General features: G+C 42.2%; 2 protein-coding genes across 2 annotated transcripts; both read left to right on the plus strand.

Annotated features, from left to right (window-relative positions):
- Positions 1-1,616: 1,616 nt before the first annotated feature.
- On the plus strand, positions 1,617-9,263 carry retsat.2 (retinol saturase, tandem duplicate 2). Its single transcript, XM_040117342.1, has 11 exons — positions 1,617-1,857; positions 3,113-3,295; positions 3,538-3,779; positions 4,850-5,051; positions 5,141-5,338; positions 5,466-5,585; positions 6,165-6,303; positions 6,702-6,811; positions 7,031-7,200; positions 8,071-8,230; positions 8,344-9,263. Exons 1-11 carry the CDS (start codon positions 1,698-1,700, stop codon positions 8,490-8,492), a joined length of 1,833 nt encoding a protein of 610 aa, XP_039973276.1. The 5' UTR covers positions 1,617-1,697; the 3' UTR covers positions 8,493-9,263.
- Positions 9,264-9,704: 441 nt separating this feature from the next.
- Positions 9,705-15,988, plus strand: cdk21 (cyclin-dependent kinase 21). The gene is made up of 7 exons (XM_040117352.1): positions 9,705-10,313; positions 11,445-11,577; positions 12,614-12,781; positions 13,036-13,145; positions 13,288-13,338; positions 13,766-13,898; positions 14,789-15,988. The coding sequence occupies exons 1-7, from the start codon at positions 10,084-10,086 to the stop codon at positions 14,864-14,866; spliced, it is 903 nt and encodes a 300-aa protein (XP_039973286.1). The 5' UTR covers positions 9,705-10,083; the 3' UTR covers positions 14,867-15,988.
- The last annotated feature ends 381 nt before the right edge of the window (positions 15,989-16,369 follow it).

The following is a 16,369-nucleotide window of genomic DNA, read 5'->3' on the forward strand; positions in this document are numbered from 1 at the left end:
AGTCTGTGAGGTTTCAGGGTGGATGTTGGGAGCTGGGCCCGTGGACTAGTGGTGGTGATGGTGATGATGATTATGATTATGATTATGATGATAATGGCGGCGACTGGGGAAATGCCCTTGGTTCAAGTGTTTTTTGTAAGTTGTTGGTTCTGTTAGCAAACAGATGTAAAAATGAAAAAATAAATAACGGGTCTCATGGTGTTGCAGGAAACGAATGTGAAAATGCAGGTGATTTTTTTTTTTTTTTTTGGAGCAAAAAAATAAAATCTATAAGTTGCTGTGAGGTTTTTGCGTCTGTTTGCCGAAGGAAGAGAATCGAGTCACATGAAATACACCTTTAAATCAAGGCGGCAACTTAAGAGCCACACCAGCTTTTTCTGGAGCTTCCAACCGGATCTCATGGTCTTCCTTGGGAGATGGAGATTCTGTTAAAGAAAGCTGCGGAAAAAGCTAGTAAGTGGACCTTGAGTATGGTCCCCCAGGTCAAGTTCATGCTAAACTACGGCACGTGAGCTGTGATACCTTGTTATTTTGGTCCAACTGACACAAGTAAGCTTTGAGGATGGATTTATCCATGAAGTTTAGGGGTTTAACTTGGAATTTTTGTTGTTCGTATTGTCCGTCTTCCAGGGAAGTAGACTTTCACAGAGTGCTTCCTGGTATTATTAATAAGAAAGAGATGTTGATTTACTTTAACTGTCATTTTGGAGACTGTAATTTGTGGTGCTGTTGAACCGTACTGGGTTATACTGACAGGTGTTCCTAATATTTTGTCAACCTTAATTCACATAAATGGGATGAACAGAATATTTGGAGCACCTCTTTCAAACAGATTGAACAAAAACTGAACATTATAATCCTCACGAAGGGAGGATTTATCGCAGGGCTGTTGTAGTATACTGCATTAGTTTTGTCTAGGCGTACCTAATAAACTGGTGAGTGAGCGTAGAATACTTTAATCACCGTGCGTCATAGAATCAGTGTTTTTACTGAAGAACTTGACTTAAGACTTGTAGGCATCACATGGGTTCATTTCACCACTGGAGTAATGTGCAGTTGAGAAAATCAGCGAGGAATATATTTGAAACAATTTAACGTTAGTTTAAGTCATTTGTGCGGCCATCTTTGTGACGCGCCGTTGTCCTAATGGGTGACGTCGGTTGCGTGAAATGTTTCTCTTATGTTTCTCGAGAACCGCCCGTCCAGAAACGTTCTTGGTCAACACTGCACTTCCTTGGGTCCTCAGCGAAAGACATGGAAAGTTTGAAGTCGATCGGACGCGCGGTTGTCGAGAAAATCGAAGGACAGACAGACAGACGGAGATTTCTCCATTTATTACTTAGATAAGGAATTGGATTATTCTTAAGAACTCGGATAATAATACAAGTAATAATTATAAGTATTAATAATAAAAGTTTTGTTGCTGCCGATGTTGTTACGTTTATTTGCGTTTTTCACAGTCTGACTTTTTCCTCTTCGGAGCCTGTTTTTTTTTTTTTTTTTCTAACGCTTTTCTGTTTATATTTTTTTAAACGAGGCGTTGATTGGTCTGACGCGTATTAAACGAAGGCTCCCATTGGTCAGTGTCCTCGACTGTCAGTCCTGTGGGCGGTATTTTAACGCGGAAGTGAGCAGGCGGCGAACGTTGTGGTCGGATTCGAGGCACAGAACCGCGTCCGCTCGATCTTTACGCCACAATGTGGATCAGTGTAGCGATCATTTGCGTCGCTTTGGCCGTGTTCGTATTCAAATATGTCCTCAGGAGCCCCGGGCCCAATCCCTTCGAGAGGGACACCCGCGAACCGCTGAAAGAGATGGTCCACGACAAGAAAGAGAAGAAAAAAGTGCTGAAGCAAGGTGAGTTAAATGACCTGGGTGGCTATACAGGGTGTTCTACCTTAACTTTTTCAGCAGCGAAAACCACCCTGGAATTCATCCAGGTGCTGATACGTTGAGTTGTCCGAGCCTGAAGTGGACTTCTCCGTAGTTAGACCAAGACGTGTGCGCGTTATTACCTAGTAATGGGGAGCAGTCAACGCCGCCACGGGCGAGCGTCCGCGAGGAATGCGGCTGCGGGCGAACTGACACTTCGCACACTGCGGTCGTGCGCGGCAGTTTCTCGCGTCGTGTCTGCTGGAGACGGAAGACGACGCTGACTACAAGTGGAGACTGACATGTTCCCGTCACTGAAATCCGGCTGAGGGGGAGAAATTCGCTCCGTTTGATTTATGTTTTACTTTTTTTTTTTTTTGTCTCAAGCAAACCGGGGTAAAAATGATGCTTCTACTCCTCAGAGGTTTTACTTTTTTAAAATAAACTGCAAAATTAACCCGCTCGCCGAACATTTTTATAATCGAGCAAAACTCAAGCAAAAACAGGAAAATATAATACTGTTTCTTTTTTTCTCTCTTCTGTGCTTTTATAACATTGTAAATCAAATATATTTGAGTTTTGGACTGTTGGTCACATGAAACAAGTAATGTCCAAGATGTCATACTGGACTCTGAAAGATTGTTATTCCCTATTTTCTTAATCGATTTGATTAAAAAAAAGAATTGACAGATTAAGTAATAATGAAAATAATAAGTTGTTGCATGCAGGTCTTCATCTGAACACATCTTTAAAAATTCATTTCATCAAATCTACGGGGTTGAGTAACTCTCTACAAGGTAATACTGCAAAGTAACAGTTGTCCTACAGTAAAATGTCTTAAATTTATTAATGTAAAATTGTCACGTTTGAATTAAGAGAGTAACTTGGTGATATCAGTTAGTTATTGATTAATTTCAACCAGTTAATGTAAAAAAAAAAAAAAATTAAAAAATGGCAAAGCCAATCATAAATTCCTTCCTTCCACACTTATGCATTCAAATATCTGTCTGACCAGCAGTCCAGAATCACAAAGGTATTCCCTTTACAAAGACATTAAACAAAGTAAGGCAAGTGAATTCTCGCATTTGTGAAGCTGAAACCAAACACATTTTCAATTATGCTTTTTATGTCCATTGACTACACGGTAAACATTCTTCCTCCTCCTAGATTTGTTGTTTTTTGTGCCCTTTCTGCCAAAAGCCCTGCGGTTGTTTGAGTTTTTTTGTCGCCTTTGCTTTAGGTTTCGTGGCCAGTAAAGTCCCCGACAACCTGGATGCCATCATCATCGGCAGCGGGATCGGTGGGCTTGGACTCGCGGTGCTGCTGGCCAAAGTCGGGAAAAGAGTCCTGGTTCTGGAGCAGCACGATCGGGCCGGGGGTTGCTGTCACACATTCACTGAGAAGGGCTTTGAGTTCGATGTCGGTGAGAAAGATGGCTCTTGTCTGTTCTCAGTATTTGTCTTTTTATATTTCATTAATACGTCACATATAAAATAAAGAAAATACTGGCGCTGACAGTCTCTGAAATACAGAACTTTACATTTAAGGAGTTAACTACTTAATTCCAAATAAGTAAAAGCAGTGAAAACACGTCTCGGTTAAAAGTGAGAGTTGAAAGTCTTGGTCTACAATAACATAAAACCCTTTTCCACCTTCCTTCCTCAGGGATCCACTACATCGGTGACCTGTTGGAACACAAGCCGTTCCGCTGCATGCTGGACCAGATGACCAACGGACAGCTGCAGTGGGAGCCTCTGGAGAATCCGTTTGACCACGTAGTTCTGGGACCTCGGGAGAACCGCCGCCGGTACCCCATCTACAGCGGCAGGACCCGCTTCCCCGAGGAGCTGAAGAAATGTTTCCCTGGGGAGGAGAAGGCCATCGACGAGTACGTGAAGCTGGCCAAGGTGGGGGTCTTCTTGCTTTGCAGACTGTGATAAAGTACCTATTAAGTGTTGTGGCTAAATATTGCAGCTTAAACACGAAAACTTTTAAAGGCTTTCAAAAAGCCCATATTGTAAGACAGTAGTTACTGGAAAACCTATTTCAACTAAGAAGTCCTTCAGTGATGATCTGGCCACTTATTTTCTTATGCGACCTTTACTATACTTATTTTAATGTGCAAATGCCTTTTCTCCCACTGAGCTGTGAGTTTTTAAAAACTCAACTTTAGCACATAAGGGTTTCATTATCCATATCTCAGTTGACTTTGTCTCTGATATTCCTCAATGGCTCAAGGGTTGGTGAGTCAAAGGTCAGTTTAATTGGAGCGGTCTCGTATTAGTTGCCATACAGTATTGCATAATTTCACCCAGTTGCATCAGCGTTTTGCTCGAGCACGTAGATGACGGGATGTCAAATTTTTCATCTGTGTGGAGCCTGTTTTAATCGTCGATATTTTATTTAATTTCTGTGTAATTGCTAGAAACAGAAACAAAGAAAAATTTTAAAAATGCAGAAATTTCTTTAAAAAATAAGATAAAAGGTAAGTTAAAATTTTAATAATCACTTTTCCTATACACTTTGTTTCATAGGACTAAGCCATTTCTGGTAAGTCTTTTTTCAGAATGTTTTTGTCTGCAGTTTCGGACCACAGATACTTTTTCCTTCTTTTACATACTTCCCTTTATCTGCTTGTCCATTCTCCTGTGAAGAGGTGCATCCCCCCTCAGGCAATGTCCAGGTTTATGTTTCCTTGCTGTATTCAAAAGAACATTTTAATGAGTATGAATACTGTATGTATTCAGTGTAAATTTACAAATGTGACGACGACGGTTTAAACTTCCACGAAACATAGTCAAAAGTGCGCCCGATACCATATTTAACCAGTTTGTGGGATCAAAACAAACAAAACAGCATTGTTTACTGTGGCTCATTACAGAAACAAAACCGCTTTGATTACGCTCATGTGTGGCAAGTGTCTTTGTCAGTCTTTTATAGGCCTCAACTGTGTGGTATGTGTTTTTTTTGTCTCCAGAAAGCCGGGCGGGGCATTTGGCTCCTCGCGCTGCTGAAGCTCTGCCCCGTCCCCTTGGCTAAGTTCCTGGTCTACAGCGGCCTGCCCAAACGTCTGTCCTTCTTCTTCAAGATGGCCTCCCGCAGCCTGACGGAGGTGGTCAATGAACTGACGGAGAACAAAGACCTCCGGGCGGTGTTCGCCTACATCTTTGGCACCTACGGTAGGCCAGGCGGCAGGTCTGTTGGGGTCATCCGGGCGTCTCTCTTGACTCTGCCGCTCACAGGTTTCGTTTCCTTCTCCGATCTGCAGGCAACATGCCGAAAGATGCCAGTTTTTCGATGCACAGCTTGCTGGTCACTCACTACCTAAACGGCGCCTGGTACCCGAAAGGTGGAGCCAGTCAAATCGCCTACCACATGATCCCCATCATTGAGGAGGCCGGTGGTGCTGTTCTAGTTCGAGCCCCAGTTAACCGGATCTTGTTCAATGATGCCAAGGAAGCCTATGGTGGGTGTGATCCCTGTGTTTTTCTTCCTTCCTCTTTACACACAATCACAGCACACAGCTCCCACAGAGAGGAGATTCACTTTTTTTTTTTTTGTTTGTTTGTTTGTTTGTTTTTTTATGGTTTCAGGTGTGAGCGTCATGAAAGGTCAAGAGGAAATCCACATCCGTGCCCCTATGGTCATCTCCAATGCTGGAATCTTCAACACCTACCAGCAGCTGCTGCCCAAAGAGCTCCAGACCATGCCAGGTTAGGAAGGAATTACTGCTGCATCAAATAATTATTTCAGTCCTTTTTTTTTCTTCTTTTTTTTTTTTTTTTTTCCAATTAATCCCTAAATGCTTCGTTTATAAAATAGTCAGTAATCAAAATAGTGAAAAATGCCCATCAGATTTTTCCCAAAAGCCCAGGGTCACAACTTTTAATTGCTTGTTTTGTCCCACCAATGGTCCAAAACCCGAACACTTTCATGTTACAGTCATAGAAAACAGAGAAAAAACAAAGTTGGAACAAGAGAATGTTTGGCAGTTTTTTTCCTTGACCGCTCAGTTAATTGATTTTTTTTTTTTTTTTTTTAAATAAAAAATAGAATAACTTGTCAATTAACTAGTAAGTGGACCTTTGGGCTTAGATTCTCTTTACCATATCAGTCATTGATTGACTGATTGTTTCAGCATTAGGAGGAATCACTAATGGCGTTTAAAGGGGGAAAACACATGTTCAGACTTATAAGATTATTTTTATTTATTTATTTTTTTTTAAGCGGCTTTTGTGGGTGAGCTGTCTATAAAGTTGTCCTACGTGTTGTGGCACTGCTTTGCCCTGCAGCCATCCAGCAGCAGCTCAGTATGATGAAGAACGGTGAAGGTGGACTGAGTGTTTTCCTGGGCCTAACCGGAACCAAGGAGGAGCTGGGCCTGAAAGCAGACAACTACTGGATCTTTGTTGAGAACAACTTTGATGAACTGTATGTTGTGTTGAATCCTGGCATCTGTTGCCCGTTACAATTCCCTAATGAGTTATGTCCAAATATAGGCTCGCTATTTAATTTGTCCACTTAGCCTCAAGATCATTTTAATACAATAGAACGGTGTCTAAAAGAAGCACGAGGATCCACAGGGATTGTGGAGATTTTAGCCAAAGCAGAAACACACTGAATGTTCAAAACATTCATGTGGACTGACCAGTTAAATCCAGGTGGAAGATGTGAGTTCCTATTGCAAAAGTCAGTGCTTCCATGCTTTTAAGAATTGTGCGGTCACTGTTAGTAGTTTTTGGTTTGGTATTTTAAGTGAAGATATTTGAAATATTTGCTGTGGTTCGGCTTTTTTTTGTGCATGTGCGAATTTACCGAATCGTTCACAGGGTGGAGAACTATCTGAAGGGAAAGAGGGAAGAGTCTGCTAAAAATGTACCTCTGCTGTTCGTTGCCTCTCCCTCGGCTAAAGATCCAACCTGGGAGGAAAGATCACCAGGTACAGAAACATGAGATGCAGTATGTCAGTATGCAAAGCTTAACTCATGCAGGAGTTTCTCTGTACAAGCCAGAATAATGGTTATCTGTGTGTGGAGTGTACAGAGACCGTTGTCTGTATTGTCCTGTTGTTGTTTGTTTTTTGCTTCTTAAATTTAACTCCAACCCTCTGATTTTTTTTTTTTTTTTTTTTTTTTTTTCTTCCCCCTCTTCACACTAGGCAAGTCCACCTTGAGCCTTGTCAGCTTTGCCAACTACGAGTGGTTCGAGGAGTGGAAGGACGACAAGGTGACCAACCGAGGGGCGGACTACAAAGAGCTGAAACAGGCCTTCATCGACTCTATCGTGGAGGTGGTCATGGACGTCTTCCCCAAGATAACCAGAGACAAGGTAAAGATTCTGAGTCCGTCTGCTGCCTAACATGGCAAAATGAATCCACGTGCTGTGGTCAGTAACTCTAGTCATAGTTAACTAATCTACAATGGAGAAGAAATTGGGTCTCCATTGTCAAAACGAGGCCTGCTTCTACTCCTTAGCTTGTTCGTGCTATTTTTGCCAATGCATAACTATGCACTGTACATGTATGCATCTTCTCAGTGTCTACGTGCTTTGGATATTGTAGTAAATCATGGCGCGCTCAGTTTTACCGACCTCCTCTGTGTAAATCCATTCATCAGAAATGCATGAACAGCTACGCCCTTCATTTTCCCCCCAGACTCATTTTCTTTCACAAGTTCCCAAAGTCTACGCAGAACTCAGTAAAATATATTAGACAGTATGTGCTGTAATCTTCTGCCAATTGAGTTCACTCTGACTTTAAATCATTGCTGCAGAAACTGGCTGACAATGTTTTGGATATTTTAGAAGGTAGTGTGTTAATTTAAGTAATTGTTTGATTAGTATTAGATTAGTCTCAGTTATTGTAAGAGGTTAGAAAGTCTTTTGTTTTTTTTGTTGTTTTTTTTTAAGGTGCATCTTGTTTCCAGGATGCAACCTATTTTTTATACAATTGTAAGCATTCTTATTCATGATTTTATTATCAGATTTTTTTTTTTTTTCATTTTGATTTTGCGGCTTATTTTGTGTTGTTTTACATCCTTTGTAACTCATTATTGAGACTAAGATACAAAACACAGATTTTTATGGCTTCCTGATTAAATGAAAAAAAATATTAGAAAAAAATTATTTAAAAAAAATTAATAAATAATTAAAAAAAAAAGATAAAATGATATAAATGTGTCTATTTTTGTGTTTGTGTAGATTGAGTACATTGATGCAGGAACCCCCATCACAAACACACACTACATTGGAGCCCCCAAAGGTGAAATCTACGGAGCGGACCATGGCGTCGCCCGGTTCAGCCCTGAACTCAACGCTACAGTGAGACCTCAGACTCCACTGAAGAACCTCTATCTGACAGGTCAGTCCGTCCACAGTATGCAGCATGATTTCATCCAGAGGTCGCCTGTATTTGCCGACAGGGACTACGCAGCACGAACTAACTTTGGTACACTTGGTGTGTTTGTGTTACAGGCCAGGATGTGTTTGTGTGCGGCTTTGCCGGCGCTCTCGCTGGAGCTCTCAGCTGCGGCTCGGTCATCCTCAACCGCAACCTCCACCTGGATGCCATCGCCCTGGCAAAGAAAACAAAATTTGTTAACGCCAAATTGAAGGGGGAGTAACTCTCTGCCAATATTCAGCCGAGGGACTGTTATATACTGTAATTAACCATTAAGCTGGTCTCGCAACAAACTCGCACAAACAAAAAATCCTTGTGTAAGGAGGGAAGACTCTCAGGTTCCATCTAACAAGATGAATCGTTAATGCCAAAATAAAGTGGAAAGCTTAATTTTCCACGCCGACTCATACCAAAACTAAACTTAGCTTCTGCTTTGACTTGTACACACCCAGAGTAATTCACGTTTGACTACTTCAGTTTTGTTAAACTGTGAATAACAGAACACTTCAGATGTTATATGTCTGAGTAATGAAGCTGCTGAGCTCTGTCAACTTGCACTTATCAAATCAACATAACATGACCTCATGCAAATACTTTTGTAAATCATTCAACTGTGTTGAAATTCATACACAAGTTGCCGTGTTGCTTATTTTTTTTTGTGTGTTTGGGTTGTTTTTTTTTTTTTTTCTCAAAACTACCAACTCTGTGCCTAATTATGCCATCTGTTTGGTTTGCAGTTTTTACAAGGGATTTCTCCCTATTGATACTAAAGGGTACAAACAATAAATTTGATTCGTTCTCAGGTGTACTATGTATATTTATCATGATTTTTTCACAACTGTTAAAAATAATCTTTCTCCTCTTACTTTGTTGGTTGATGATTCACCCTTCACGTTGTTGTTGTTGTTGTTGTTGTTGTAAGGGTAACACCCACCAATATAAGCAGCAATAACCAAATATATTTGTTTACACTTACAAATTGTTTGACTTTAAAAGATCATATATGAACCTAAAATTACTTTGGTAGTAATTACTAAAATGTAAACTCAATATTTGTAAGCTAATTTGGAGTTTTACTACTTATTGGTATCACTTATTTATTGTTTTTTGTTTTTTTTTTTTTGTTCAGAGTGAAATCCTGCATGCTGTTTTCTCAGTTAAATGCCCGGAAAACCACCCGCTTTCCCTGCCATAACATTTTTGTGTTTGTTTATATATTTTGTTATTGCGCACTGGACACTCTGCAAATTACACGTCTTACCTGCACCTGAACGCAGCATGCGGCGGGGAGGACGCGCAAGAGGAGCGGGCTCACCGAAAAATGTAAAAGGGGGGGAAAAAAAAAAAAAAAAGAGAGAGCTTTCTGATTAGTTGGCGAGTAAAAAGGGGTGTGATTTGTTTTTTGTTTTTTTTTCTTTCCTCATAATTTTCTCCTACCGGACGGCAGTTGTGCAGCGACGCCCCCCCCCTCCCGGCGGCGGCGGCATGGAGGGCAAAGTGCGCAAACAGATACTGAACCGGCGAGGCCGAAACGCAACACGTTAACTGCGTCAAAACAATGTTACGACGAGTGGTTTTTGGCGGCTGTGCCCCCGTGACGGGTGACGATTAGCCGGCTAGCCAACCCGCGAACCTCAGCTCACTTAAAAGCCCGGTTGGCTAGCTTACTTACCCTGATTTTTTTTTTTAACTCGACGGCAGGTAAAAACGACATATTTAGCCGTCGTCGTCCTAAAGTGGAGGGTTTTTTTTTTTTTTGTTTAGTTTTTTTTCAGGAAGGCTCGGGGGTTAATTTACCCTCGCTCCGGGAGACGATGGACGTCTGCGGCAAACCCCTGCGCTACGAGCTCCTGTCAGGGGTGGGCGAGGGCTCCTACGGCACGGTGTACAAAGCCAGGGAGGTGGGGGGCGAACAGCGCCTGCTGGCGGTGAAGAAATTCAACCTCCACAGAGACGCCTCGGACACCGGCATCCCTGCCTTCGTGATCCGGGAGGTGGCGCTGCTGCGCAAGATGAAGTACTTCAACCATCCCAACATAGTCAAGTAAGTTTATCTGCTCCTGCAAATGCATAGGCTTAGTACACTATATTTATTTATTTTCTTTAAATTAATAATAAGGTAATACAAGTATCAGGGAATAACAGAGATGTCTCTTCCCTGCCATAACTCAGAGCCCTTTTCCATTAAATCACGCATCCTTGTTAGGACCGGAGAGTTTGATGTTTTTACGACGGGGAATTGGGACAAAACATCTCCGTTAAGCAAAGCGGCTCCGGTCCAAGCCGGGGGCGCCCGTAGCAGTGAGGCCCTCGGCCGCCCTCTGTCCCGCGCGGGGTCCACGTCCGGTTTAATCTCCGCTAGGCCGACTTCGGTCTCAGTGTGTGCGACGTGCGCGAATCCGAGCGGAACCGAGACTGTGGCGGCTGCGGACGGAAGAACCAGCGGACTCGTCCCCAAGACCTCCGGTCCAAGTCGAGCGCCCAGTCCTGCGGGAGAAGGAGAGAGTCTCGGGACACGGTCACGAAGCGCAGACGCAGCTCCCTTTGGTGTTAACGCGAGTTTTCTAGAAAGGTGGTCGAGTCGGGGGACCCTGTGAAATACACCTTTGCTGGTGAAATCCAGAATCCGACAGTATCCAAAAGGATGGGTTTTAGGGGCAGTTAAACTTCAGAGATAACTGAGAGGAAGAGGCAAAAGTCTTCAAATGTGTTAATTCTCTCGTTAAACCAGAGCCGATACATTAAAATTAAACAGAGCTGCATTGAAAAAATACCCAATGAAACACATTCCTTCTCTAACCTGTGCTTCCTGGTGCCAAGCACATGCAGATATACTTGCAGAATGCAGTTGTGTTGCGTTTAAATGATGCATTGGTTTTCTTTGGTCAGCCTGCATTTGTTATCTCAGAAAACACATATTTTCCTTGGAAGGAAAACAGCGATGGCTATATGTTGGAGACCTCCACATTCAGCGACCAAAGCGTATGGGTTGACCAGGTTACGGTTAAAATCCCGGTCAGGTTTTTTGGCTTGTGGATGGGAGATTAGTGGGTAGGCATCGCCACTCTATTTCTCCACGTGTCCTGTTTTTGTATTTTGTTGTACTCTTAGTAACCTAAAAAATAAAAACCCCATGGTTGCACTTTTTTCTGCCCCATCCCAATTAAACACTCAGGCTGCTGGATGCATCGGCTGTACCAGTGGACAGGAGCCTTGATCTCACTCTGGTGTTGGAATACATCGATCAGGACCTGTCCACCTACCTCTCCAAGGTTCCCGCTTCTGGACTGAGCCGTGACTGTGTTAAGGTGTGAGCTCGTCACCGGACTTATCACAGCATAGCTGCATGTATTTAACCCTGAAATAAACACTGCGTACTGGTACTAATATATGTAACCCTGGAAATGCAAGAATTTGATTTTCTCACCTCATGTTCTTGACCTCTGGGCAACTCTAACTATTGGGATTCATTATATATAATATATAATGTATATTATATATTATATATTATGTATAATTTTTTTTTTCTTGGTAGCATTTGAGGCAAGTTTTACAACTGAACCTTGACTCAAATGGTTTGTCCGCTCAGACGTGTGATATAAAAGACCTTCACAAATCACTAACTCTTATCAGGAAGGAACCTCCGTCGTACGAACTCAGATTCTGCTGAAGGATGAAGGTTCGTCCTTCAGAGGACCAAACTTGCGTCTATTCCCAAAATGAAATGGTTCGCTTAGGACGTCCACAGCCCCTCGCCTCAGAGACCAAAGCTAGTGGTGTGTCCCTGTCAATTTGTTGTGCTGGAATTTCCAGCCCTGCCAGCGTAATGTTGTCCCTGAACAGCCAACAAATTGTTTAATAGCAAGTTTTAATGATGGGCAGTTGCCAATTAACAGGCAAAAGGTTGCCCAAATACATTCCGTGTAGTTCTTCTTTGCTATCACCATGAGTAGAAACGATTTTAACTGCGTTCGTATTATTTCAGAAAATGCCCCGGCTGCTAACAAGAGCAAAGCGAAGCAGCTTTTGCATTGGTGCAGTTGTTGTGATGTATTTACTAATAACTGATGACAGCCTGAAGGAAACAGCTGGTAAAATGATATAACGTCTCCTGACCTCATAAGCTGATTGGAATCACTAGTAAACAAATTAAAATGTGCGAATAATTTGAGATACAGAGAGAGCAAATTCTGGCAAGGTGAAGCACTACAGCATTTCTCTCTACCTCCTCCCCCGGTCGACTTCTCCTAACGTATTCAGTCCAGAAATGCAGACTTAAAGGGAGGCAGTCCCTGAATCTGGACACATCTGGCCTTCCTGCCATGCTGCTTTCTGTCTGTACAGGACGTGATGCTGCAGCTGCTGCGAGGATTGGACTTCTTACACACGAACATGGTGCTGCATCGTGACCTGAAACCGGAAAACGTCCTGGTCAGCAGCCGTGGAGAAGTTAAGATCGCAGACTTTGGACTGGCGCGCATCTACACCTATAATATCGCTCTCACCCCAGGTGTAAGTGACGCAGCAGTTCAGGACGAAAAAGAATTGTAAACTGTTCATCCCACTGTACTCGTGTTACTGCAGTAATTCTCTCCTAAGTCATTCTGGAGCCTTTTTTTTTTCCATATATATATATATTAAAAAAAAAAATCTATATAAACTGTGCTCTGTTTGTTTCTTGGCCTGAGGTGAGAAATGTTCTTTCTCCAACCCCTGCCGTCGCGTTTTTATTTCTTCATTTTCTCTTCGTACCTTCTTCTGCTCAGGTGGTGACGCTCTGGTACAGAGCTCCCGAGGTGCTGCTGAACTCTGTGTACATGTCCTCGGTGGACATGTGGAGCGCTGGCTGCATCTTCGCGGAGCTCTTCCTCCTGAGGTGAGGACAGCGGAGTCTGTTCCTGGCTGGAGGCGAGATGAGAGTGTCATTGTAAAGTTGGAGGCAAAACATTCTGTGTAGTCGTCAAAATAAAGATAAAGCTGTCATGTAACATTTTATTTTGCCTCGTCGTGTTCCACAGACCGCTGTTTCAGGGATACACAGAGGTGCAGCAGCTGCAAAAAATCTTCGAGTGAGTGTTTTTTTTTGCTTTTTTTTTCCTTTCGTTATCCATAATAAAGACTGTGATCTGCCTGTGTGCTGCACATTGCCCAAACCTTAAAATCAAGCAGCGATTGTACTATACCAGTGCTTAACTCTTCTGTCTTGTTGATTTCCAAAGTTATTCAACAACTATGGAAACTGAGTTATCACACTGCCTTTTGTACTGAAGTACAAGTATTGCAGCTCAGTGATGATCTGCAAGACGTTTATTTTTCCCTTTAAATGATTGAATAAGTGAATAAACCTTCAAAAGTTAGATATGTTCTGGCCAAGGGAACCAAAATGCTTCTCTCTCCGTCGCCTACTTTTACATTTGGTTTCACCTATATAATGTCAGAGTGGCTTTTACGTTTTGGTCTACATGGGTTAACCTTTTTGTGCTTCACGTTCGCCAGGGTTCTTGGTTTGCCCAGTGAGGAGGACTGGCCCAAGGACAGCCCGATCTCGTACTCAGTCAGCTGGGGTCCAGAAGTTTCCTGCACCAAGCTGCTGCAAAACCTGGGCCCCTACGAGAACGACCTGCTTGCTGTGAGCAACTCTGTTTTTTGTTTTGTTCTCATGAAATGATGCCATGCTCCCTGTTTCCCAGTTACGCATGCACTCACAGAGAGAGGCCGACTTTGTTAAGTTTAAAATAATTTTGGAACAGAATCTTAGTTGAGTGTGATAGCATGTTGCAAATTAGCATGAACAACAAAGTACAGCCACAGCTGATCTGAATATGATTAGTTCTGCGGGTGTTTGGTTACACACCACAGTAGCCTCGGGGTTTAAAATAAAAGTTTTGACCCGATTGTGGCGCCAAACGAAAAGTCAGAGGATCAACAAAGTCATTAAAATTCATCCTGAGGTAGACATAAGTATCTCTACCAAATTTCATGTCAGTTCATCCGGTAGATGCCAAGATATTAGACCAAAAAAACAAAAGAGTCCACCTCGTGGAGGCGCTGGATGTAAAGTCAGGGGATCACCAAAGTCAGTAAGAACCATCCTTTGGGAATCATGGATGTCTGCACAACATTTCACAGCGATCCACCCAACAGTTGCTGAGACATTTCAGTCTGCACCGAAGCGTGGAATGCCCAACGTTGCTATCCCTCCATGCTGCTAGTGTGGCTAAAAATAACAAACATTTGGTGACAGCTTCACGAATCTGTAGGGGCCGCACGCTTCTCTGCACTTCATAGCCCTGTGAACGGGTGATTTTGTTGGGTTTATGCCTGCAGCCCGCAGGTTTAAGACGTCAGTTTGGTAACTTGTACTGAGCTTTCGTCATTATTTATAGGGTAGATGATTCATTGTTTATTCAGTTAGTTGAGATCAATTAAATCAAAAAGGGTCATAGTGGCAGCACAGGGACTGCAACACAGCACTTTCCTCCAAGTCGCTTATAAGGTGCAACATTTCCTTACCCGCAGCAATGTTTGGCGTTCAGACCGAGCAGCCGCATCTCAGCTGCCAAAGCCCTGGCTCATCCTTTCTTCACGAAGCACTGAGGATTTCGGTCGAATGATGAGCGGGATGAAGAAAAACACTTCAGCTCCCGCTGCTCTGGAGCTCCCCTACTCGACAGTCAGCTCCAGTGACTAGTCTTGTGCCATAAAATCCATCGTACACTTTGTTCAGAGCATGGACTGTTCACTAGCATCATGAGGACCTTTTGAACATCAGTACAGTAAATAAAAAGAAAAAGAGAAAGAGAAAAAAAAAACCACACACACTCATCATGCCTGACCTGTAGGTAATGGTTCTTATGGCACAAAAATAAATCAAAATGTATTCAGTTTATGTTACAGGTGAGACTGTCCAAACTGTCCGGATGGCAGCCGTTTATATCAACACATATGTTTTGATTAAAATTTTCAAGTCTGTATTTGGTAAAAAAACAAAAAACAAAAGCAAAACACTGACGCACATTTTGAAGACTGCTGCCTAACAGTTTTATTTGGGTAGTTGTATCGCTCTCTAAATTTGATCTGCCTCGAGTAACGGCGAGTTGTTTCCTTGATTTAAGCCATTTGTCAGTATGCTGTGTAGTCCCACAGAGGTACAGTGCGATTTTGTTCTTGTTGAATGTTACTACTAAAAATAAGGATTCTGTTTTGCTGTAAACTACTGATAACGCTACTACGGGCACCTTTATGTTTGAGTTAGTTTATCTTGTTTCACCAAAGCTGTTTTGTTCTAGACTTGTATGCAATGGAGGAAATGAAATCCTTTTATTTTTTGTTATTTTTGAGAAGATATTTATGGTGCAGTGACTTTGACTAGATGGCACCTGTATTTATGTTTGTAGTGACAGATTGTACAAGATTTTCTTTTATTATTTATTTATTTTTTTTTTAACCACATGAGTTATACTGTTCATTCAAGAAGCATTTCCATAAATAATTGTCTCTCAGATCTGTGTCTGCATTTGAGTGTAACACCACTGGCCCAGAGCTTGTGTGAACCTTTCCCTTGTAATTCCACACTCTGAATAGATGAGGGCAGTACTGAGACGTCTTCGCACCAGGAGAAGGAGGAGGAGGAGGAGGAGGAGGGGTGTCAGTTACACAGGGGCTCCTTACATTGTGATGGCCCCACATTTCAGGGATAGTTGCAAAAAAAAAAAAAAATGCAATGCGGTAAAACAAAGCAGGAATAACGACTGAAACTTTTCATTAAAGGTCTCCCCATTTAGAGGGTCAGTTCAACCAAATTGCAAAAACAAAACAAAAACAAAAAAAAGATATCTGAAAAATGTTAAGGCAGGAATTAATTGTATTGCATAGACAGACAAATAAATTGAGTAACCAAACAATATCAAAATGTCAAACATGAATTCCTTATTTACGGACAGAATGATGAGAGAATTGTTAGTTGGCTTTTAATTTATTTTTAGTTTGAGGTTTGTGTGCAACACTTAATTTATACGAGCCTTAAAGCAAATTTATCAATGTACTGACTGAACAGTGAAAAAGTCTAACTGTGGTAACACGCTCCAGGCCCGGAGCTAA

This window comes from Xiphias gladius, chromosome 3 (assembly GCF_016859285.1).
Source record: "Xiphias gladius isolate SHS-SW01 ecotype Sanya breed wild chromosome 3, ASM1685928v1, whole genome shotgun sequence".
Lineage (NCBI taxonomy): Eukaryota > Metazoa > Chordata > Actinopteri > Istiophoriformes > Xiphiidae > Xiphias > Xiphias gladius.